General features: G+C 35.5%; 1 protein-coding gene across 3 annotated transcripts in view; it reads left to right on the forward strand.

Annotated features, from left to right (window-relative positions):
* LOC139876249 (uncharacterized) overlaps positions 1 to 15,064 on the forward strand; it is a 43,129-nt gene extending 28,065 nt beyond the window's left edge. For 2 of the 3 annotated variants that reach the window (XM_071863544.1, XM_071863545.1), the window contains exons 7-10: positions 5,890 to 5,958; positions 12,136 to 13,128; positions 13,538 to 14,431; positions 14,670 to 15,064. In XM_071863544.1, the coding sequence (XP_071719645.1) occupies positions 5,890 to 5,958; positions 12,136 to 13,128; positions 13,538 to 14,431; positions 14,670 to 14,732 (2,019 nt within the window). In that variant the 3' untranslated portion in view covers positions 14,733 to 15,064. Of the gene's footprint in view, positions 1 to 568; positions 772 to 1,622; positions 2,546 to 2,812; positions 3,806 to 5,063; positions 5,124 to 5,889; positions 5,959 to 12,135; positions 13,129 to 13,537; positions 14,432 to 14,669 lie in introns of those variants that run through there. The other variant, XM_071863547.1, reaches the window with a different exon arrangement.
* Positions 15,065 to 26,429: the final 11,365 nt, after the last annotated feature.

The following is a 26,429-nucleotide window of genomic DNA, read 5'->3' on the forward strand; positions in this document are numbered from 1 at the left end:
ATTATAAATATTATAAAATACTCTCTCCGTCTCATATTAATTATCTCCAGACAAAAAACACACGGTTTAAGGGAATGTCATAAAAATACCTCTATTTATTTTTCAGGTTTATCCTTATATTTTATCCTTTAATAATATCCACATATAATAAATAAGGGCACAATTGAAGTTAACAATTAATTTGGGATATTCCAAAATAAAATAGTGGACAATAAATTAGGGACGAGGGAGTAATATATATAAATTAAGTTAAATATAAATATTAATACAAATATATTCAAAACATGTTATGCTTAAGAAATTATATGAAACTTAAATGATGGTACATTAAAATTAGTAAGTTTTGTTAGAAATGGTTATCAAGAAGATACAAATATATAAAGCATGTTTTAATGTGTTCATAAATTAGTCTAGTTAATTTATTTAGTTATATAGTCTTGACTGTTTAGAAATTTCCAAATAATTTCATATTTTCTCACTAGTGATGTGTTGTGAAAATGAAAAAGGAACTGTGACTTTTGAGACAGTGAATTAAAGATGCCACCCGGCCGGCTCTGGTAAGTAAAAATATCTAGGAAACAACAGCGCAAACTACAGTCTGATCACTTTTTAGGCATTTGACTCATCCTTAAAGTTGGGGACCTCATCGTATGACTTAAGCGAACCCAACCATAATTTTAATCTCATCTTCAAGGTCTGGATCTGTATCTGGGGATTGTTCAGTAATCCCAGTAATAGAACACGGATCGCAACCGGAACCAGTACTCGCAGGTAAATTTACGGTTTTACATGTTGACTGTTAATTGCAATTGTTTTCAATGGTTTGCTAATGATATGAATCTTGGAGTAATACTTTTCTGTTTCCTAGTTCTTGGTCGTCTGCTATATATGTACATTAATTTTTTGCATAAGCCAGATCATGTATTATTGTTGTTTGTTTGTGCTTTTTATAATAGTAAAGTTGCAGTTAAAATATTGTTACTGATATATCTAATAGTAGTTTATAGATCAAAGCCCACATGTAGAATGCTCCCAGCTTCAATTCAATTTTTTTATGATCAGCTATCTATAGCAAGTTGACATTGACATTGACATTGACAATTGACAATATAAATAAAAATAGAAGTTAAAATCCAATATGACCTGTTTCTCGAATGCTTAAAAACTAAACAGAGTAACAGAAAAGCTTTAAAATACGTTTTTGAAAACCTTTGTTGGGATGCTCTAATAACTACAGTATAAGCCACCAGTTAATAGTATAAAATAACAGTTTCGTATAGCCCATGACTACTTTAACATCCTAGCTAAACAAAAATCGAAGTTACAACTTAAAGATAAAGTCATATACAAAGGGATCTAAATTGTTTTCATATATACATTAATCACAAAGTGTCTTCTACACTTGATCTTAATGTTTGTGAAAAAAAAATTCAAATTTTTTTTTTTTTTTTTTTTTTTTTTGAATTTTAACCCTCTGTTTTATACTGTTTATTTATTTTTGCAGTCTTTTTAATTTTGTGTTATTGTTGAGTTGTTAATAAGGGACCTGTGTCCTAACATATCTCACCTTCAAATTCATTTGTAATCCACTGTTTGAGTCGTTTCTTTCGTTTGATCAACAGAAAACATGGAATCTACAATCACAAAGTTTAGTCACTTACAAATCCCGCTTGAAGAAGTCCTAGAAGCCACCAAAAACTTTGATGAGAAAAACGTCATTGGCCGGGGTGAGTTGGGGAAGGTGTATAAAGGAAAGCTCTTGCGGTCCGGGAAGCGGGTGAATATAGCTGCACGGCGATTGGACAGTAAGCATAAACAAGGTATTGAGTTCTTGACAGAGATTTCTGCGCTTTCTAGTCTCAAGCATGAAAATATTGTCTCTATTATTGGGTTTTGTGATGAAAAGGGCGAGAAGGTGATCATAAACAAGCTCGAGGCCAATAGAAGCCTCGAGATGTATCTAAGCAAGCCAACCCTGACATGGGTTCAAAGATTGAAGATATGTATTAGTGTTGCGCGTGCATTAAGTTACATCCATTACGAGGATGGACGTAGTTACTCTGTGATACATCGTAACATTAATAGCTCTACTATCTTATTAAATAATAAGTTTGAGCCAAAGTTATCTGGCTTTGAATATTCCATCCACCGTTCAGTACATGAGATGGATAATGTTCTCATCACGAAAGCTATTGGTACAAAAGGTTATGTGGAGCCAACAATAGAAAAGAGTGGAGGTGTGACCTACAAGTCAGACATCTACTCATTTGGCGTTGTTTTATGGGAAGTATTATACGGGAGAAAAGCATTTATTCCGGATGAATTTGATAGGTTTCTAGTTCCACTGGCCAGATTTTATCATGAAAAAGAAACGCTGGCAGCATTTATTCCTGATGATCAAAGCGGCATACAATCAGTCAGAACTTTGACCGCTGCAGCATATGATTGCACAAATGATGTGCGAGCACAACGCCCAGATATGAAGTATATCGTCAATAAACTTGAGGTAGCGTTGGAGCATCAGCTGCAGTATGAAGGGCTTTATGTAAGAGCCTCCTACTTCTCCATTTCTTTTGCTATCACATTTTGCCTCTTAATTGATCATTTGCCATTATTTTAGTAGATCATGTTAACGGATTGTCAAGATATGTGGTTAACTTAGAAGTCTTAATTATCATTTGCCATCATTTTAGTAAACGGGATTAACAGGTCATGGGGTGGGTTAGGTTATTTTTATTACTCGTAACTGGAAAAAGAGTCTAAACTACAATTTCTTTTCAAATAATAGCCTTTTTTCCCCTCCTTGTTGCAGAGACCCAACTCGGAACGCTTGACATCTGAACTCAGTCACATGAAGATTAGACTCTCGGATATATGTTTAGCCACCGACAACTTTTCTCAGATCTATCTAAGAACCGGGTCCTATGATGTGTATAGGGCAGAACTTGAAGACTGTTTTAAAAAGAATTCTGCCTGTGTAGAAGAGAGGAGTAAAAGTAAACGTGTCTTTATAAAACGCCTACGCCCTAGAGAAGACACATTAGGAGAAAAAGCATTCGGTACAGAAATTGAAATGCTTACAACTTGTAAGCATCGCAACATAGTCAATCTACTTGGATTTTGTGATGAAAATTCCGAGAAGATCCTTATTGTTGAGGATGCTTCCAATGGATACCTTATTGAGTATTTGAGAAACCAAAAAGATAAATCTCTTCTTACATGGGAAAAACGTTTGAAGATATGCCTTGATGTTGCATATGGATTAAAGTACCTACATCATGAGATGGAAGACCAAAAGAGTGTGATTAACTGCGATTTCTCTACATTGTCAATTGCTTTAGATGAGAATTTGGGGGCAAAGATTGCTGACTTTGAGCTCTCGATGTTCCTTCCTCCGAACCTAAACTTTCTTCAATTAAATTCTACTTGGGGCACTTTATCTCACACTGATACCGAATATCTTGAGAGTAGTAGGTTAACAAGAGATTCAGATGTATATGCTCTCGGTGTAACACTTTTTGAAATTCTATGTGGAAGGTTGGCCTCCGATAAAATGTACCAGGAGAGTAAAGCTGGGCTGGTATATGTGGCGCAGAGCTGCTACCTTAAGGGAACACTCATGGAAATAATAGATCCTATAATTAAGGAAGCAAGTGATGACAACAATTTAGTTATAACTAAAGGTCCCAACAAAGATTCTATCGACACATTTGTACGTATTGCATTTCAGTGTGTGGCACCTCAAGAGCAACGTCCAACAATGGAAGTGGTTGTCAAAGAGCTTGAGAAAGCATTATTGTTTCAAGTAAGTCAATATATTATAAGAATTATTTCTTTTTTGTCTACAACTAGTTGTTGAACTCTCACTTCGCGCCGGGGGTTCGGTTTTCAATGTATTTTATTGCGTTTAGTTTGTAAAATTATTTCGTGGCTGAAGAATGATGTCGTTGAAGCGCAACTCGAGTCGAACTAAAAGGTATAATCCGTGAAAGATTTAAATGTTATTTTAAATTAACAATATATGTCCTCCGCATTTAGCTATGTAATTATCGACTTTTAAAAATTTAACGCAAAATCAACGTGTATAAAAAGTACCACAAATATTTAGCGTTTTTTAAAAAGCGTCCGTTTTGCGTATAGTTAGTGACATTGTGTTCCTAAAATTATTTCGAGTTTAACGATGGTGTCAGAAAAATTTAACTCGTTGCGAGCGAGAAGATATGACCTGTTGAATATTTGGGTGGAGTTTATTTAAGATTTTTTATTAAAATGGTTATTTGACACTTTACCCTCCTGTTTGGGGGGGTCGATTTGAATATTTGGAAAAAGTGTGGGGTCTTTGTTGGTGTAGTGAAAGTTAATTAGAATAAGAAAAAAAAGGTGAAAGGACGAAAATGCCCCTAATTACTGTTCACCTTTTTTGACCATTAGATAATATAGTAAAGTAATAATTTATGGATATATACTACTGAAATTCATTATCGTATTAGGAATTGGTTAAATCTTGATAAGGAATTTGATAGGTTTCTGGCTCCACTGACCAGATTTGATTATGAGAACAAAACATTGCACCAACCTTGCCTATACAATGAAATAGGCTGGATATCACTCTTGTAAACTGATAACTAAGTATGCATATAGAAAACGACAAGTCATATCAGTTACTTTAGTTATTGATCTGGAATACTCCTATTAAATTAAATGTATGATTAAAATCCAATATTAAAGCACATTTATAAGTGATCCAAATGAGTTTTCCACCTTAATATTTATAGTGATAGATCCATCAAACCTATGCAATAAGTATTCATATTACATTGTACTTTATAGTAAATTATGACAATTATGATGGAAATATCATGGGCCATATAAAAAAGTGTACAATCCAGTCTACAAATTGACGTATATATTGTATTATTGTCTAGAAAACATCTTGAAAAATACCTATAAAGAATGACGACAGAAGTTTCAAATATTGTAGCAAATGAAAAAAACACAACATTTGATATAAGTTTTCTTCACTGATGTTTGTTTTTTCATGTTAATGTTATTGATTAATGAAGGAGCAACAAGAAAATTCCGACCAAGTTGTGGATGGATTTGAATTGATACATGAAAATTCGGTAACACTCTTCTTCTACTTTTTTTTCTTTCCTTATCTATATTGTATGCCAGTTAATTACTTGAACAAGTTTGTAATCCGAATATGTATACGCTACTCGAAGAACAAGATGAAATCAACACCATATTAAAATCCTACAAAACTTTAAAGTTACATACTAGCCGAACTCAAGCTCTCAAGAGCTAAACGAACCAAGCTTAAGCTCGTTTTGCTTATGCCCTTGTTAGATACTGATAGAGAATGTAATTGTAAGAAATAAATGATAGAATGAAGCTTGTATTGATAAACTCTGTACTTTTATTCAATATGATAATGGAAATAACTAATCAAAGAAGAACCACAATGGTATCTTCCTGCCTCAATCAGTAAAGAAGCACATATGTGCAAACTTACTGCCCAAGCCAACAATGGCCGATCACAAAACAAACACCAAAATACGTGACTTCCCTCTCTCACCCTAACCAACACCATTTATAAGAGCCTTCCTTCATGGGCTTGGGCTTGGAGTTGTTGGGCTGCTCTGGACTGCTCAAGTATAGAGGCTTGTTCTCCATCAGAATCTTAACCCATAATTCAAACACTTTTAAATAGAATGAAATACTTCGTTTATTCTTTAATAAACTAAACATAATGTTGGTAACCAATAAAGAAAGTTTTCTTCACTGAAGTTTCAAACATTGTAGCAAAATGAAAATATACAACATTTGATATAAGTTTTCTTCACTGATGTTTGTTTTTTTTTATGTTAATGTTATTGATTAATGAAGGAGCAAACACAATGCCAAGAACATTCCGACCAAGTTGTGGATGGATTTGAATTGACACATGAAAATTCGGTAACACTCTTCTTCTACTTTTTTTTTTCTTTCCTTTCTATATAGTATGCCAGTTAATTACTTGAACAAGTTTGTAATCCGAATATGTAAACGCTGATGAAATCAACACCTTATTAAAATCTTAGAAAACTTTTAATCTACTCACTAGCCGAACTCAAGCTCTCAAGAGCTAAATGAACCAAGCTTAAGCTCGTTTTGTTTATGCCCTTATTAGATGCTGATAGAGAATATTGTTAAAATAGTAATATTTTTCTAGTTTATTCTAGAATTAATTAAATATAGTTAGTAGATTATTAATTAGAAGAAACTAGAATTAGCTAGTAAATATTAGATACTTAAGAAGTATTAACTAGAAGATAGGAGAATATGTAGAACTTACTAGAGGGAGTTGATCACCGACATTTGAAGCATATAAATAGGCCAAGATGTATTTCAAATCAAATGTACACAAACACAACACACAAACAAATCAGCAATTCTCAATAAAGATTCAAACTTTCTAAAAACCAAGTCTTCATATTTCTTTTACTAAACATGCCCTCATAAATCTAAATCAATATTAATCAACTACTAATTAATCTAAACTAAAACTACAAGAATTCTAACAAGTGGTATCAGAGCCATGTTTGGGCGTTCGTTCGTATACACCATGACTACCGTTGGTGCATATAATATTCCCGTCCCCATCTTTGATGGTGACAACTATGATTTTTGGAGTATCCGAATGAAGACATATTTCCAAGCACAAAGCTTGTGGGATATTGTCGAAGTCAGGTTTACAACTCCAAAAGACGTCGAAACTTTGTCCGCGGAAGAACAAGAAAAATACAACAAAAATATTGTAAGAAATGCTGCTGCTCTTGGGTACATTCAACAAGCCTTGAAACCGTCTATCTTTCCACGAATCATGGGAGCTACGACAGCCAAAGAGGCGTGGAAGATCCTTCAAGAAGAATTTCAAGGAAACGTCAAGGTAAGATCCGTCAAACTACTAACTCTAAGACGGGATTTTGAAAATTTAAATATGAAAGAGAGCGAGACCGTTAAAGACTACTACTATAGAATCAAAGAAATAGTAAATCAAATGAGAGCCTATGGAGATAATATAACTGACAAAAGGATCGTAGAAAAGATACTTATCAGTATGACCGAAAAATACGATCATGTCATTACCGCTATTGAAGAGTCAAAAGACATCGAGACTCTGTCAGTAACGGAATTAGTTGGCTCTCTTGAAGCATATGAGGCTAGACTGAGTCGGCGTAGTGAAAACTCACTCGAAAGTGCCTTTCAGTCTAAACTCAAAATAAGGTCTCAAAAATCTAATAATGGGGGGAAAAGAATTCTTGAAGAAAATTCAAGAGGAGGAGATAAACCCAGAACTGGGTCCGATCAGAGAAGAAAAAACTACCCTCCATGTGGTATTTGCAAAAGGACAAACCACTTGAAGAAATATTGTTTCCACAAAGGGAAGCCACAATGCTATAACTGCAAAAGATTTGGGCATCTGGAAAAAGATTGCCGTTTAAAACAAAATCATCAAGCTAACTTCACGGAAGAAAGTGAAGATATACCGGAGAACAAAAATCAGCTATTCTATGCCTGCCATGTCGCAAATAAACAGAGGGACGATACTTGGTTGATCGACAGTGGGTGCAGCAACCACATGACATGAGATGAAAAGTTATTTGATAGTATCAACACCTCCGTAAAGTCCCGCGTCAAACTAGGGAATGGAGCGCTTGTTGACACTAAAGGCAAAGGTACGATAACTGTTCAAACTAATAACGTCACTCGATCTGTTAATGACAGTACCAAGCCTTACAAGTAACTTGCTAAGTGTTGGACAAATGATGGAGCACGGATACTCTTTACTCTTCGAAGACAAATCATGTGTTATTCGTGACAAGAAAAATAACTATAAATTAATAGCTGAAGTGCCAATGGAGAACCGCAACTTTCCGCTTCGTTGGCAGTATATCAAAGACACAGCCATGAAAGTTCAAGTTGAAGAATCATGGCTATGGCATCGAAGATTTGGCCACTTTAACTTTCACGCACTAAAAATCCTCCAACAGAAGAATATGATGAGAGACTTGCCTAACATAGAAGAGATCACCGACACGTGTGAAAGTTGTGTGATGGGCAAGCAACATCGAAAACCTTTCCCTTGTGACAAAGCTTGGAGAGCGAAAGGTATACTGGAGCTGGTGCACACTGACGTTTGTGGACCAATGAGGACGCCGTCACTTAACCAAAACAGGTACTTTATTCTGTTTATCGATGACTATTCTAGAATGGCGTGGGTGTATTTCATGCATGAAAAATCTGAAGTATTTACTATATTCGAGAAGTTCAAGAATTTCGTAGAAAAGAGTAGTGGCCATCATATAAAAACACTAAGGAGTGATAGAGGAAAGGAATATACCTCTACACAATTCAATAAATTTTGCGAAGATGAAGGAGTTAAACACCAACTCACTGTTCGTTATGCCCCTGAGCAAAATGGTGTCTCTGAACGCAAAAATAGAACTGTAATGGAAATGGCCAAAACAATGATACATGAAAAAGGCCTTCCAAACAGTTTCTGGGCTGAAGCTGTATACACAGCTATATATATACTAAATCGATGTCCCACGAAAGCTGTCGAATACAAGACTCCAATAGAGGCATGGAGTGGAAGGAAACTGTCGGCGAAACATATGCGAGTATTTGGATCTATCTGCTACATCCATATTCCAAAGGAGAAACGTCACAAGCTCCAAGAAAAATCAGAGAAGGGAATATTCTTGGGCTATAGCACACAATCAAAAGGTTATCGAGTCTACAACTTGAAGACCAATAACATTGTAATCAGCCGAGACGTGGAGTTTGACGAAGACGCTTGTTGGAATTGGGAGAAAGATAAAGTCGAAAAACAAACATATTTGCCGAGGATATCTATAGAAACTCCAGCTTAACAACCACTACAAACGGAGCATCCTAGTCATGAAAGTACTGGAGAAACGAGCCCTACTACGCCAACTTCTCCATCAGCAACAATACCTATGGCACAAGACGAGTCAAGTCCGGAGTCAACACCTGGAAGAATCAAAAAGTTAACAGAGGTATATGAGACTTGCAACTTTACAACTATAGAACCCGAAAGCTATGAAGTTGCAGCCAAAGATGAAAAGTGGGTGGCTGCTATGAACGAAGAAATCAGAATGATCGAGAAAAACAATACATGGGAGTTAGTTGATCCTCCAGAAAATAAAGAAATCATTGGAGTTAAGTGGGTTTACAAAACAAAGCTCAACCCTGATGGTTCTATACAAAAACACAAAGCAAGGCTAGTAGCTAAAGGCTACTCGCAACAGCCTGGAGTCGACTACACCGAAACTTTCGTACCTGTAGCACGACTGGATACTATAAGAGCACTTATGGCACTAGCAGCTCAACGAAGGTGGAAGATTCACCAACTAGATGTGAAATCTGCCTTTCTAAATGGACCAAGATCAAAGTTCGAGTTCCTACGTAACATGCTCGGAGTAACATCGAAAAACATTAAGGAGGAGTGTTAAAATAGTAATGTTTTTCTAGTTTATTCTAGAATTAATTAAATATAGTTAGTAGATTATTAATTAGAAGAAATTAGAATTAGCTAGTAAATATTAGATACTTAAGAAGTATTAACTAGAAGATAGGAGAATATGTAGAACTTACTAGAGAGAGTTGATCACCGACATTTGAAGCCTATAAATAGGCCAAGATGTATTTCAAATCAAATGTACACAAACACAACACACAAACAAATCAACAATTCTCAATAAAGATTCAAACTTTCTAAAAACCAAGTCTTCATATTCCTTTTACTAAACATCCCCTCATAAATCTAAATCAATATTAATCAACTACTAATTAATCTAAACTAAAACTACAAGAATTCTAACAAATATAGTAGTGAGAAATAAATGTAAGAATGAAGCTTGTATTGATAAACTTTGTACTTTTATTTAATATGAAAATGGAAATTACAAATGAGAGAAGAATTGCAATGGTATCTTCCTGCCTTAATCAGTCAAGAAGCACATATGTGCAAACTTACTGCCCAAGCCAACAATGGCCGTTCACAAAACACACACCAAAATACATGACTCCCCTCTCTCACCCTAACCAATACCATTTATAAGAGCTTTCCTTCATGGGCTTGGGCTTGGAGTTGTTGGGCTGCTCTGGACTGTTCAACTATGGAGGCTTGTTCTCTATCAGTTTACCTTTTTCATGGTTTTAAAAAACGGTTGAGGCGTACGCCTCGAGGCGCGCCTCAGTGCGGTTTTGGAAAAATACGTTTTGGAACGTACGCGTATGTGCTATAATTAAACGTACGCCTTTTTTTGATGAGGCAGATCGATTCTTTGAAGAGGCGGTTCGATTGATGAGGCATGCGCCTCTTTGTGTTTAGCAAAAAATAGCGGGAAAATTGGAAGAGAAGGAAGAAGAAACATTGAGGGAGGAAGGATTTAGATGTTTCATCGGAAGAGAAGGAAGAAGAAACCTACCTGAATCGGATTTAGACGGTGGCGGTGGCGGCGGTGGCGGTGGCGGAGGCTGTGATGACGGCGGCTAAGATTGCTATGATGGTGGCGGTGGTCGCTATTGAAATGGTGGCGGTGGTCGCTCTTCTATTTTTTAAGGGTTTCAAGAAGCCGACTAAATAACAACGGAGTATATCTTATATATTTAAAATATTTTAATTTCTTTTATCTTTTATCAAATTTCAGTTACAGCCCCTAAACTACTACTAAATTTTAATAATAAGAACAAACTTAATATACACTCTTGAAACTTTAATAAAATGACAATAACAACCCCTATTATTTATATATTATCCGAATATATATATATATATATATATATATATATATATATATATATATATATATATATATATATATATATATATATATATATATATATATATATATATATAAGTCAACTCCGCCTCGAACTTTCGCCTCGGTTTGCCTTGAGGCATACGCCTCGCCTCACAGAGGGGAAACGCCTCGAGGCGCGTTTCCGTTTTTTTTAAACCTTGACCTTTTTAAAATCATAACCCATAATTCACACACTTTTTAATAGAATGAAATACTTCGTTTATTCTTTGGTAAACTAAACATAATGTTGGTTCATTATATCTCAACCCATAATTTGAACACTCTTAATTAGAATGAAAAACGTCCGTTTAATCTAATACGGACCATGTATTATGAACAGAAAACACCTGTAGGAAAAAACACGACCGCAAAAATCTGATAAAATTCAAAAAAAAATTATTATTTGATAGCTCTCCTGCTGAATTACAAGTACCATCTATCTATCTATCTATCTATCTATAATAAAAGTAACCTAATTTAATAAGGGAACGGAATAACAATCCTAATTTAACTCGAACACTAAACTTAAGGAGCAAGAAAATAAATTAATTAGATTAAATAAAATATGGAAGTTTGGCCGCATCTTCTTTAACCCCATGCCTAAAAGCAAAATTAACATCGTCCCAGTTCCATTTCAATGGTACCACTTCATTTTAATATACTAAACATAATGTTTGTCTTTCAATTTGGATCCCTATAATGTGTTTAATACTATATATTGATATACTTAGATTCTCTCAATTCATGCTTATTTGATGATCACGGATAGTGTATGTATGCGTGTATGTACTGTATGTATATGTATGCAATATGTATATACATGATAACTGAGTGTAATGATGATGCAAATGCTGTAATATGTATGTAAACATAGAATCAAGCACAACTAATAGTCAACAATGAATAATGATGAAGGATACAATGTGTAAGGTTTAGAGAGAAAGCTTAAGTGTGTGTTTTCTAAAGTGTAGGTAATTTGGGAATTATGAAGGCTAACCCTAGGAAGTGGGAATGTGATGGCTATTTACAATCCCATAGCCATCACTTATATTTAGAGGATATAAAGGATAAAATGGTAAATTTACATATCGGGTGACATTTCATACTAAGGGCATTTTGGTGATTTTACATCATACAAATCTCTTCAATTTCTCGACCTAACATAGGGCACTATCAGTATAATAGCTCGATAGGAATCAACAATTTAAAAAAGTATACAATTTCTTTTCATTTTTGTTTATATCCATGTTACGTGTTGCAGGAAAATCCTTTTGAGCATCTTCGTATTCGACTCAGTGATACAAGGGTGGCCACCGATAACTTTTCTGAGCGATACCTCGTTAGAGATGACGATGATTGTTACTATTACAGAGCAGAACTTGAGCATTTTGATCAACAAAAGTTTGGCTTCGTAAAAGAGAAGAATAGAAGTGAATTACCTAAGAAACGCTCCACTGTAAATATTAAACGCATCCTTGGAGAATACAAAGATGGAATAGAGTCACTATATAATGAAATTGAAATGCTTACAACTTGTAAGCATCCTAACATAGTCACTCTTGTTGGATTTTTTGATGAAGATCTCGAGATGATCCTCGTGTTTGAGATTCCTATTCATGAAACACTTTTTGAATATTTGTTTTTCAAAGAGAAGGCTATTATGCTTACATGGTCAAAACGTTTGAGAATATGCCTTGAAGTTGCGTATGGATTGAAGTACCTACATTATGAGAAGGAAGACCAAAAGATGATATCACATTGTGGTATGTTCAGCACTACAATTATTGTAGATGAGAATTTTGGGGCTAAGATTTGTGATTTTAGGCACTCTAGATTCCTTCACCCGAATCGAGATGAGTTTTCTTTCGATATGTACTCTTTCTATAAGACCCGTGGTTCAGATTGGGCGACGGGTAAATGTAATAGAAAAATAGATGTGTATAGTTTTGGAGTAATTTTGTTTGAGATTGCATGTGGGAAGTTTGCCAGTGATGAAATTTACACTAGGATTGACGTTGAAGGACTGGCATATGTAGCCCGAAAATGCTTCTACAATGGAACACTGAAGGAAATGATAGACCCTATAATAAAGGAAGAATCTCTTGAAAACAGTTTTACCCTGTCTAGGGGTCCCAACGAAAATTCTCTTGATGCATTTTTGAAAATTGTTGTTGCGTGTGTGGATATCACTCAAGATAAACGTCCAACAATGAAAATTGTTGTAAAGGAGCTCGAGAAAGCTTTATCATATCAGGTAAGTTAAGTCCTTGTGAACTCACATTTTTTCTCATATCAGTAAGAATTTATATGAACCTTCATATTCATATTGTTAACCACTTCATATTTATATTGTTAACCAATAAAATGGTATAAAGGAGTATTAAATTTACGATTGTACCCTTTTGTAATAAAGATTTAAATTCAAAGCTAATAATTTTTCAGTTATTAAAGTCAGATAACATACGCTCCAAAATTATTCTAACTCTATTCTTAAGTAAGTATATTTCTTCACGCACGCACGCACACACGCACACACATATATACATATATATAGTCAAAGATTCAAACGAGAGCTACAAAGGTGTACAAAATTGTGATAACTTTTAATCGTCCTCTTGTCATAATGCATGTATAAACTATTTGATTGGTGTCATGGTTGACAGGAAAACCATAAAGACCCCCTGAGGATTTCACTTGAAGACGTACAATTAGCCACTAAAAACTTCCATGAGAAACATTGTGTGGGCCATGGAGGGTTTGGGAAGGTTTATAAAGGAAAACTTTCACAGTGTGATCATACAACTGTTGCAAAGCGATTGGATATAAGAGGTGGTCAAGGGGAAAAACAATTTCAGAATGAGCTCCAAATTCTGTCTGATTATAAGCATAGTAATATCATCAGTCTTGTAGGATACTGTGCCGAAAACGATGCAAAAATCATTGTTTATGAGTATGCTCCTAGAGGAAGTCTTGATAGGTATTTGAGTGATACTCGTCTTGATTGGATGAAACGACTTAACATATGTATTGATGTTGCAACCGCATTGGATTTTCTTCATAGAGGAATCGGGAAACAAGCAACGGTGATACATAGGGACATCAAAACCGAGAACATTCTGCTAATGAGTGAATGGAATGCAAAACTTGCTGATTTTGGGCTTTCCTTGATAAGTGGAATAGATAAAGAAACTGATTACGTGATCGATGGTGCATGCGGCACACCGGGCTACGTGGACCCACTTTATGTGCAATCGAGTTTCTTAACCAAAGAGTCTGATATATATTCGTTTGGTGTCGTTTTATTTGAGATCTTGTGCGGAAGACCAACATATGTGATTCGCAAACAAGAAGGTGTGTATCTACCAGTTTTCATTAAAGACATGTTTGAAAAAGGAACACAAAATGAAGCTGTATTTGGGGAAATAAAAGAACAGATCAAGCCGGAAGCACTAAGTGTATTTCAGACCATTGCCTACAAGTGCCTAAATGAGAAAAGAGAAGATCGACCAACAGCGGAACAAGTTGTGATGCAACTTAAGAAAGCAATGGAATTACAAGTAAGTTTACCATAACAAGAATTCTGACTTTCTTGTTCCTTTCTACCGAACAACTCTGCCTCTAACTGCATTTTTTTTTATCATAAGCTAAGATTTATAATAGCAGATTACACTACTTTCAATCATCTATCAATTTACCAAAAATATATCAGCAACTGATTATTATATAAGTTGAACGTTTTTAATGGGGGCAAAGATATATGTAATAAACTGATATATTTAACTTAATTGTATGTAGATATCGAGGGGTGATGGAGCTTCTTCTTCTGCAACAAATACTCCGAATAAAGTGCAAGATTGAAAGTCAAATGATGTATTCATGATTAAAAGTACTTTTGTAAGGTTACATGTGCTACCTTGTATTCAAGCTTTTAAAATGTACAATTTGTTGATTGCATTGTCAGGTGTGAATGGATATAGGTTATTGTGTCAAATGTGAACTCCGAACATGTGTTTACTGAAAATAGGAGTATATCTTTGAATTTGAAACTGGTAAGTTACACCATCAAGGTTTATGAATGTCCTTTTGAATCTGAAACTGGCATCCATCAGCGTAGATGTTATGCAAATGTCAGTTTCATTTGATATGTTTGACTGTCAATTTACATTATATGTCAATAGACCTGCATTTAAACCGAGATGCTTCATAGCGATCACCTGTCACAGTTTATTGAGGTACTGTTGGATAGTCTTTAGTGGTTGTTTATTGTGTTTCATTAGGTCATATATATGCTGCTGCTGTTTTCTTGGTTTATACGTATGGTGCTCGAGTCTACTAATAATTTTTTAGCGTCCAGCTAGTTTTCGCTTCATGTATTTGCCGTCAAATTTTGATAACTAAGCTGTTGGAGTATGGAGAAATTTAAACAAAGTAGGAAAAAGCGCCACAAAAGGTGAGTTAAATTTTGCAGATTTCGGTAAGCGTGAAACAGAGCAATGCGGCACATCACTCTAAGGATGCGGCGCATCCATGCAGCAAAAATAGTTCGAAGGTTTTAGATGCGGCGTTTCAAAGGGATACGGCGCATCAAAGCTAACCGATGCGGCGCATCAAAAGGAGATGAGGCGCATCTCCTGTCTGGCAGCAAGTTGTCAACTTGCACACATGGGATCCGAACTTGATTGAGTCAATTAGCACTTTAGGTGCTTAGTGGGTTGCTTTACACCACCAATTGTGGCTGTGATCATGCCATTAGTAGGTGTAAAGCTTGGCTAGTTGGTTAGTATGATGATTACATAGCCTAATGAAGATTCCTTGCTAGTTTCTTATGAGTTTTTGTTTCTCTATAAATTGAACTCATTGTATCATATTGTAACACACCACAAAATTACTGAAATACATTCTCTAGTTGGTCCGTGGACTAAAGCAATCACAACGATTGCATATAACTACGTTATCTCTTGTGTCGATTTACATTTTCGCATTTATATTCTTTCGTTCATTAAGTGGGTTGAGTGATCTTGATAGTATCACTACTCGGCAAGTAATCTTGTAGAATTACTTGCGTTGTTTGGGTCCTAATATCCTAACAACTGGTATCTAGAGCACAAGGTTTCGTTAAGGGAACGATGGCAGAAGACGGGAAGTTTAGAATCGACCGATTCGATGGGAGAGACTTTGGCTTTTAGAAGATGCAAATTGAAGATTACTTGTATCAAAAGAAGCTACACCAACCTTTGTTAGAGACCAAGTCCGAAAGCATGAGCGATGCCGATTGGACGCTTTTGGATCGTCAAGATTTGGGTGCTATTCGTCTTTCACTTGCTAAGAACGTTGCATACAACGTTGTGAATGAGAAGACGACATTTGCTTGCTTGAAAGCACTCTCTAACATACATGTATGAGAAACCTACCGCTTCTAATAAAGTATTTCTCATGCGTCAGTTGTTCAATACATATATGAAGGAAGGTACGAGTGCAACGGATCATATCAATGAATATTATAATATCGTTTCAAGGCTTGAATCGGTAGAGATTAAGTTTGATGATGAACTAAAAGCACTAATCTTGCTTTCATCATTATCGGAAAGTTGGTCGGGTACGGTTACCGCGGTTAGTAGCTCTACGGGAACTACTAAGCTAGCGTTTGAAGGAATAAGGGACTTGATTCTTGGTGAAGATACTCGTAGGAGAAACTCGGGGGAATCGACATCCGGTTCTTTGTTAAGTACCGACAACCGTGGTAGGAAATTTGAACGCGGTGAGAAGAAGGGTAGAAAGAAGTCTAAGAAGAGGTATCCATCGAAGGATAGAAGTGAAGTCGTTTATTGGGGTTGCAATCAAAAAGGGCACTTTCAAAGGAATTGTAAAAATGGTCCGGTGAAAGGTGTGAACTTGACCGCGGAAGATAGTGATGATGAACTTTTATGTAGTGTTGAAAATTCTATGGAGTCTTGGATTTTGGATTCGGGAGCTTCGTTTCATGCTACTCATGTCAAAAGCATGATGAAGAATTTTCGATCATATCAAGGCAAGGTGAGATTGGTTGACAACAAACAACTCAATATAGAGGGCATTGGAGATGTTATATTGAAGACTACTCTTGGCTCTAATTAGACTTTGAAGGACGTGAGGTACATTCCTAAGTTAAAAATCAAGCTTATCTCGGTTGGTCAATTAGATTATGAAGGTAACGCGGTTATTTTTGAAAACCACCAATGGAAGGTGGTTAAGGGTAGTTGTGTAGTGGCTCGTGGACATAAAAGGGGAACTCTTTATATGGTTGAAGTGTTTGATGAAGACACGGTGGTTGCTACGGCTAATGTTGAGTCCGAATCAACTCTATGGCACCGAAGACTCAGGCATATGAGTGAGAAGGGTATGAAGATGCTTGTTCCGAGTGGGAGAATTCCGAATTTGAAAAAGGTAGAACTTGGGTTTTGCGAACCATGTGTATATGGGAAGAAAAAGAAGGTGACTTTTGAGAAATCGGGGAATGCACCTAAGTTGGAGAAATTGGAGCTCGTTCATACGGATGTGTTTGGTCCAACCAATATAGAATCACATGGAGGTTCTCGCTATTATGTCACCTTCATTGACGACTCCACTTGAAAGGTATGGGTTTATTTTCTTAAAGCTAAATCCGATGTATTTAATACTTTTGTGAAGTGGAAAGCTATGGTAGAAAATGAGACTAACCTGAAAGTCAAGTGCTTGAAGTCGGATAATGGAGAGGAATATGGTAGTCTTAAGTTTAAAGACCATTGTGCAAAGCTCGGTATTAGAATGTTGAAAGCGGTACCGAAAACACCGCAACACAATGGGGTCACCGAACGTATGAATCGTACATTAAATGGAAGGGCTAAGAGTATGAGACTACATGCCGGTTTGCCTAAGATGTTTTGGGTGGATGTGGTAAGCACGATCGCTTATTTGATAAACAGGGGACCCTCAACACCGTTGGGTTTTCGAATTCCCGAAGAAGAATGGCAAGGTAAGAAGGTGAGTTATGGTCACCTTAGGATCTTTGGGTGTAATGCATATGTGAAGACCAAAGATGCGGATAAAGACGAGCTTGAAGCTAAGTCAAAGAAGTGTATTTTCATAGGTTACGGGTCCGATGAAATGGGTTATCGTTGTTGGGACAACGAGGCTAGAAAATTGATTCGTTCTCGAGATGTTACTTTTGATGAAGATTCGGTCTATGGCAAACCGGAAACGGGGAGTCCTAAACCGGGTCATGTTACTTTTGATGATATTTCTATTTATGATCTTGCAGGTTCTAGTGGGAGTACGGGGAACAATGAATTGCCAATGAACGGTGAGGCATCGGAAAATGCTAATGATGGGGATGATTCGGAAAGCGGTGATGATTCCGAACATAGTGCGAGTTCTAGTGATGAGGAGGAGACAAATGAAACCGGTCCAACCATTTCGGTTGCTCCTACACTAAGACGCTCGACTAGAGTGCCCAAACCTAATCCTAGGTATCCTCCATCAGCAAACTACTTGCTCTATACCGAGAATAGTGAACCCGAAAGTTACTTTGAGGCAAGAAAAACAAAAGAATCCATACAATGGGAGCTTGACATGAAAGAAGAGATGGGGTCACTTGAGAAGAATAAAACTTGGACACTAGTGAAGTTACCTCATGATAAAAGGGCGTTGCAAAACAAATGGGTGTATCGAATCAAGAATGAGTTGGATGGCAAGAAAAGGTACAAGGCTCTTTTGGTAGTCAAAGGCTTTCAACAAAAGGAAGGGGTTGACTACAAAGAGATATTTTCACCGGTAGTTAAAATGACTACTATCCATTTGGTACTTTCTATGGTTGCATTCGAAGACTTACATCTAGAGCAACTAGATGTGAAGACCGCATTCTTGCATGGTGATCTTGTTGATGAGATCTACATGAGGCAACCCGAGGGCTTTGAGGTAAAGGGTAAAGAGAAGTGGGTTTGTAAGCTAAAAAAAGTTTGTATAGATTGAAGTAAGCACCTCGGCAATGGTACTTGAAGTTTGATGATTTTATGAAGAAAATTGATTTCTTAAGATGTGAAGCGGATCACTGTTGCTACTTGAAGAAATTCAAGTCTTATTATATAATCTTATTGTTGTATGTTGATGACATGTTACTTGCAGGTTCCAACATGTCCGAAATTAACAAGTTGAAGGGATTACTTTCCCGTGAATTCGAGATGAAAGATCTTGGTGGTGCTAAGCAAATACTTGGCATGAATATTGTGCGTGATCGTGTGAAGGGTACTCTATACTTGTCTCAACCCAAATATATTGAGAAAGTAGTAGAGAGGTTCAATATGGAGAATTCAAAGGCTCGTTCTATGCCTTTGGGTAGCACGATTAAGTTATCGAAAAGTCAATCACCAAAGACAGTAAAAGACAAAATGGATATGGAAATGGTTCCATATGCGTTGGACGTAGGTAGTATTATGTATGCCATGGTTTGTACAAGACCCGATATTGCTCAAGCAGTGGGAGTTGTAAGTCGTTATATGTCTAATCCGGGGAAAGAGCATTGGGAAGCGGCCAAATGGTTGCTTCGTTATTTGAAACGTACTTCTAATATGGGATTGTGTTTCTCCAAAAACAATCTCATACTTAGAGATTATGCGGATCCTAATTTGGGTGGATGTGATGATTCGGGAGAAAAGCATTACGGGTTATGTTTTCACAATGGGGAAGACGGCGATTAGTTGGTTATCTCGATTGCAAAAGAGTGTTGCTTTGTCAACCACCGAAGCCGAATACATGGCTATTACAGAAGCTTCTAAAGAGCTAGTGTGGTTGAAGAACTTCTTAGGCGAGTTGGGTAAAAGACAAGACTATTGCGTCTTGTATTGTGATAATCAAAGTGCGGTTCATCTTGGGAAGAATCCGGTGTTTCATAGTCGTACGAAACACATCAAGATAAGGTATCATTTTATTCGACAACATATAAATGATTCCACTTTATTCTTGGAGAAAATCCTTGGTACGAAGAATCCTGCCCATATGTTTACTAAGGTGGTTACGACGGAGAAATTGAGGTTTTGCATTACCTCAATTGGTCTTCTCATGACTTGATGAGAGAAGACCACAACTAGAGATTGTAAGTGTTACAAGTTTAACAAGTAGTATTGAAGACCTTTTATCGAAAGTCTACTCATCCTAAGTATGTGTTGAGCGTGCGTGTTCCAAATGTTATTTGGTGGTAATCGAAGGTAGTTTAATGTTCTTGGTTAAAATCATTGATATGAATGGAATTTGTTCAAAGTCTCCAAGTGGGAGATTGTTGGAGTATGGAGAAATTTAAACAAAGTAGGAAAAAGTGCCACAAAAGGTGAGTTAAGGTGTTGCACGGATTTTGCAGATTTCAGTAAGCGTGAAACAGAGCAATGCGGCGCATCACTCTAAGGATTCAGCACATCCATGCAGCAAAAATAGTTCGAAGGTTTTGGATGCGGCGTTTCAAAGGGATACGGCGCATCAAAGCTAACCGATGCGGCGCATCAAAAGGAGATGAGGCGCATCTCCTGTCTGGCAGCAAGTTGTCAACTTGCACACATGGGATCCGAACTTGATTGAGTCAATTAGCACTTTAGGTGCTTAGTGGGTTGCTTTACACCACCAATTGTGGTTGTGATCATGCCATTAGTAGGTGTAAAGCTTGGCTAGTTGGTTAGTATGATGATTACATAGCCTAATGAAGATTCCTTGCTAGTTTCTTAAGAGTTCTTGTTTTTCTATAAATTGAACTCATTGTATCATATTGTAACACACCACAAAATTACTGAAATACATTCTATAGTTGGTCCGTGGACTAAAGAAATCACAACGATTGTATATAACCACGTTATCTCTTGTGTCGATTTACATTTTCGCATTTATATTCTTTCATTCATTAAGTGGGTTGAGTGATCTTGATAGTATCACTACTCGGCAAGTAATCTTGTAGAATTACTTGCGTTGTTTGGGTCCTAATATCCTAACATAAGCTGTCATTTTTATGATATGTTACTTAACTTGGACCTTTATGTATACTGAACGAGAGCCTACCTATTGCAGGATAGAACCTCTCAGCATACAGAAAAACAAAAATTCAATAAACGCGTAATTTTTGGCCTCAATGGTTGTTTTGTTTGTTTGCGCCGGCTTGTACGAATAGTTGGTTTGTTGTATGTGTTTTGTATTAGTGTTTATCAATTTTAGTTTATGTTTTTCGGAAAAAAAAAAAAACTAGTCATAAGATAAAAAATACAAATAATTAAAAGTTTTCCTTTTAGCCATCTCCCATTTTGCCGCGCCACTCCGTCCCCAAATTCACTAATTTTACTAGCAATTCAATTCAATCATTTGCCCAAATTTACCACCATGACTGACACACAGCCACCTCCGGAAGAACTGTCAACACCATCGCAACCCCCAAACCTATACATACACCCTCACCGTGAACCATTCGAATACGGCCTAATTCCCTTACACTAACTCATTTTTACTAATGGTTTACAAATCCTAACTTCAGTTGGTGACAAATTACTTCAATTACATCCTCCAAGTGACCAAATTAACTCCATTATCCTTACCAAAACCTTAACAATTTCACCTGAACACGCGCGCCTTCTGATTGATATGATTTCGTCTGTCAGATTCTGATCCGCTTGTTGCTGGGAAAGCTGATGAGGTTGATTCTGTTGGTGTGAATGTATATGATCTGCTTATATTTTTGTATATACAGTCGTATAAACGGCTGTTTGTTGAAGGTCATAACAATTCTTATTGCTGTGGCGGATGTTTGGCCCTCGGCTTCTGCTTTTGGTGGATTCTTTTCCGCTCTTACGCCTTTACAGGTCGTTTAATCGATTCCGATCTGTTTTGTTTATATATGTATTAAATAATGTGCTGTAAATGTAGATGACAGTGTTTGTAATATCATGTTTTAATATGTATATTATCTATGGAAAGAACAACCGCGCTGAATGTTGAATGTTCAACATTCAGCCCCGAAACATTCACTTAAAACCACAACCAACGGTAGCGTCTTTGCTATCGTCAATTCTAAGCACAAAATGACATGATAGGCAGCAACTGGTCGTCCCCATCGTTTTTCAAACAAATTTGCAAAATGACGGTAATGTAAACACTTTTAAAGCTCGATTGGTGACAAAAGGTTATGACGAAAGTTTTTCACCAGTCGCTAGCATTAAATCAATTAGGATACTTATTGCCATAGCTGCTTTTCATGATTATGAAATATGGCAAATGGATGTCAAAACCGCCTTCCTAAATGGCGACCTAAGCGAGGACGTATATATAGTTCAGCCAGAAGGGTTTGTAAATCCAAAACATCCTACTAAAGTTTGCAAGCTTCTAAAATCCATTTATTGATTAAAGCAAGCATCCAAAAGCTGGAATCTTAAGTTTGATCAGAAAATCAAAGAGTTTGGTTTTTCACAAAACCAAGATGATCCCTGTATTTACATTAGAGTTAGTGGGAGCAAAATTGTCTTCTTGATCTTGTATGTTGATGACATACTACTTATTGGAAATGACATTCCAACTTTGCAAGATGTCAAATCTTGGCTTGGAAAATGTTTTGCCATGAAAGATCTTGGAGAAGCTAAGTATATTCTAGGAATCGGGATCTATAGAAATAGATCCAAAAGGCTTATTGGTTTGAGTCAAAGTACATACATTGACAAAATCTTACGAAGATTTAACATGCAAAACTCCAAGCGCGGAGTATTGCCAATGCAAAAGGGCATAACCGTGAGAAAATCTCAAAAGTCCTATCACAACAGATGAGATGAGACAAATGAAATGTATCACATATGCTTCGGCTATATGATCCATTATGTATGCCATGATATGTACTATACTCGATGTTTTGTTAGTTTTGAGTTTGACGAGTCATTGTCAACTTAATCCAGGTGAAGTACCTTGGATTATTGTTAAGAATATTCTTTAGTATTTGTAGAGTACTAATGATACGTTCTTGGTTTACGGTGGTTTGGAAGAAGTTTTTAGTATTAAATATAATACAGATGTTGTTTTCCAAACTGTTCGAGATGATTCTCAATCCCAATCAGGTTTTATCTTTGTCATGATGGACAAGACAGTTGATTGGAAGAGCTCTAGGTAGAGCACTATTGAACAATCTACAACAAAAGCATAATACATTGTTGACTGAGAAGCTGCTCAGAAAGCTGTCTGGATAATGAAGTATGTTGTAATACTCAGAATAGTACACAACATTTAATCTTCTATAATATGTACTGTGATAGTTCGAGTGTTAATATACTTTTGAAAGAATCACATGTACATAAAAGTATCTGGCACATTCAAAAGTTTGACTACATTCATTAAGTCATTAAGAGGAATGATATTAGTATTCTTAAAGGTTCATACAAATGATAACGTGGCTGACCCGTTCATGAAGCCCATGATGCACAACAAGCATGATGATCATTCTAGTAATACTGGACTTCGTTATGCTGCTGATCTTTTTCATTTGTAATTTAGTATTTGGATATTTTTGGAACATTAAACAGTTTTATATTAATGAATTGATATATAGTTGATATGATCATTTTCATTTATATCACTGTGTTCTATATTAGCATGTTTAATCCATGAATAATTGTTGATTATTCAAAATATCCATAATCGTTCATGTTATGGGAATAACATGAATTAAGATTAATGTGAAATTTTGGTTATATTCATTGATGATGAATAGTTAACTTGTTGAGACCAAAATTCATATGTATCATTGATGATGAATATTGGAATGACCCAACCATGAGATGTCACTACATGGATCGTAGTCAGTAGTGAATCTTTTAGTGATTATGTCTTTGTGTCCTTAGACTTGAGATCTATATGTTAGTTGTTGATTGTATGACATATTATATTTTGATATGGTTAAACGCTTTCCTGAATAAGGAAGTTATAAAGGCCATCATTGGGTATGATATGAAATACGTGATGAACGCTTATAATCAAGATAGGATTTGTTCCTCCAAAAAGTTTGGAGTTAGATACTTATTAAGCTCCTCGATGAATGAATAAGATATTTGTGTGGCCGCACCTAGATGTAATTAAGATGATACTTAATTAATTTGGTGATCTAATTCAGTTCTAAGATCGAGAAACAAAATTGTTAAACAAATGAGAATGATCGATGATCCATATCTCAAGTTTAAATAAAGTATCTGTAACAAAAGGACAAATGACATTTAAAACTTACCATAAACAGTTTCGAAAAACTACCCTCACATGAATTTAGGGACAATGACGTGTTGCTAGACGCTTACCATTGTTTGTATAGTTACTTGGTGTTGTGTCATGCATAAGTGGGAGTCTGTAGGATTAATGTGCAAGGTACAACATATAACTATATGGCCAACTTCATTTGAGCCTTCGGGGTCACACACATATACACTGAGACATCAAATAAAATATATGTATATGATGTATATATATTACTCAAGTAACAAAATAGTAAATCGGAATTAATTCATTTACTATTCATATGAATAGTAAATGAAACGAAATTAATTAATTTACTATTTACATGAAAGCGATATGATAGAAATTATTAATCATAAGTTACATAACATAACCCCAAAGTATTTAAGAAATACGACTTTATGATATTACATCCGACATAGAAATCGAAAACAATATCCTATCTTTCATTCTTTCTAAAAGTAAAAGATTCACGGGTTAATATAGTGAATATAATTCAATAAAAAGGTTCACGGGTTTTTTCTCAAAAATACTATATATATTCAAGAAAGGATTAGTGTGCTGGGAGCAGAGAAAAGAAAACACAATAATTACTCTCATGTTTTTTGTCATAGAAGACAAATAAAGAAAAACTATTATTCTGTTTCTTTTCAACTTTGTAAAAACACAATGCCATATACGGAGTATTATCATATTATTTGTTTCATTGAATATTAATATAATTTGATTATATTAATAAGTAACTTAGGTTTGGACTAGCATCCATTGACAGTCGTTTGAAGTGTAGTGTGGACTATCCAAAGAAACGGTCATACTTTTGATTGTAAGTTTCTCTCCGTCTCATCAATTTCTCCAAGAAAGGTATATCGTTAACTCCTCTTTTGTTTTATATTCATGACAATTATTATGGTGAAATTGGATCATTGGAAATGATTAATCGTGTGCATGTTTCATTAAATATACGAATATTTAATCTTGTAAATGTTTTATGAAATAATAAAAATATTATTATTTTAACTATCCGCTGCATTATTCTGAATTGTTAAAAGTACACACGATTTTCCAACATTATCAATGAGAAAACCGATCACAATTTATAGATAAAGAGTACTTTGTTAACTATAGTTTAGCAGGGACCTATTTTGTAAATAAAGGTTTTGATTTTGGAACATACACACAAAATAAAAGGTAAGGGGTGTGTTCTGTAATTTATTATAAACTACGTTGACCTAAACCTTAAGGCTGTGTTCCCTAGTTTAACTATAAAGGAAAGGAAATGAAGTGAAAGGGAATGAAAGAGGAGGGAGTTGGATCTTTCCAATTTGAAAGGAAAGATTGAAAGGAAAATAGACCATAATAATCTATCAGCTTCCTTTCCCTTCATCTCTATTAGAACTCTATAACACCAATTATTTTTATTTACCTTTCACTTCTATTCTTTTCTCTCTAAAACATAACTCTGGAACAAAGCATAAAAACCTTACTGTGAAAAACTTGGAACAAAAAGGCATTGTAATTTGGGCGCTTTACTTTAATCGGTACTCCGATCCGATGGATTCTTCCTTAATTTTGAATATCGGTAAGTTAATTTTACCTCAAAATTTGATTTAATCTGATCTGATCATATAACGTACTTGTGTATATGTATATGAAAAAACTTGATTCCTGTTGTAATCTCTATTCGACTTATATTTCTCTTTAATATAAGGGTTAAAGTGAAAAATAGGCTACAAACTTACAAAAATGTACCGATGTCGCCCACAAACTCATTTCTGTCCTACTGTCGCCTACAAACTTTCAAAAAGTGTACCGATGTAAACAAAAACTTTCAAAAAGTGTACCAATGTAAACAAAAATGACTTGCTACCGGCTAAACCCGTTAAAAATGATATCAAATCAACACGTGTCGTTCGTGAATTGGATCAATTTTTTTTTTTTTTTAAATTTATCAGGTCAAATTTAGTATTCAACGGGTCAAAAATATAAAATGTTGATATTAGCACATTTTTCGAAAGTTGGTAGGCGACAGGACGAAAATGAGTTTGTGGGCAACATCGGTACATTGGTGTAAGTTTGTAGCCTATTTTTAGCTTTAACCCTTAATATAATTCTAAAATACATACATTCTTTTTTCCAGTTGAATTAGTAGATTTTGGTTTAATAATTCGATAATTATCATTTTCATAACTTAGTTAGCGGTTTATTCAAAACATAGTCTAGAGACCGAATTTTTAACCTAGATATTATTAGAAGCCCTAAACAATAAAGCTTCAAGTATGAATGTTTTGCTTTAGGTTTTATTATAATTAT

This window comes from Rutidosis leptorrhynchoides, chromosome 11 (assembly GCF_046630445.1).
Source record: "Rutidosis leptorrhynchoides isolate AG116_Rl617_1_P2 chromosome 11, CSIRO_AGI_Rlap_v1, whole genome shotgun sequence".
Classification (NCBI taxonomy): Eukaryota; Viridiplantae; Streptophyta; class Magnoliopsida; order Asterales; family Asteraceae; genus Rutidosis; species Rutidosis leptorrhynchoides.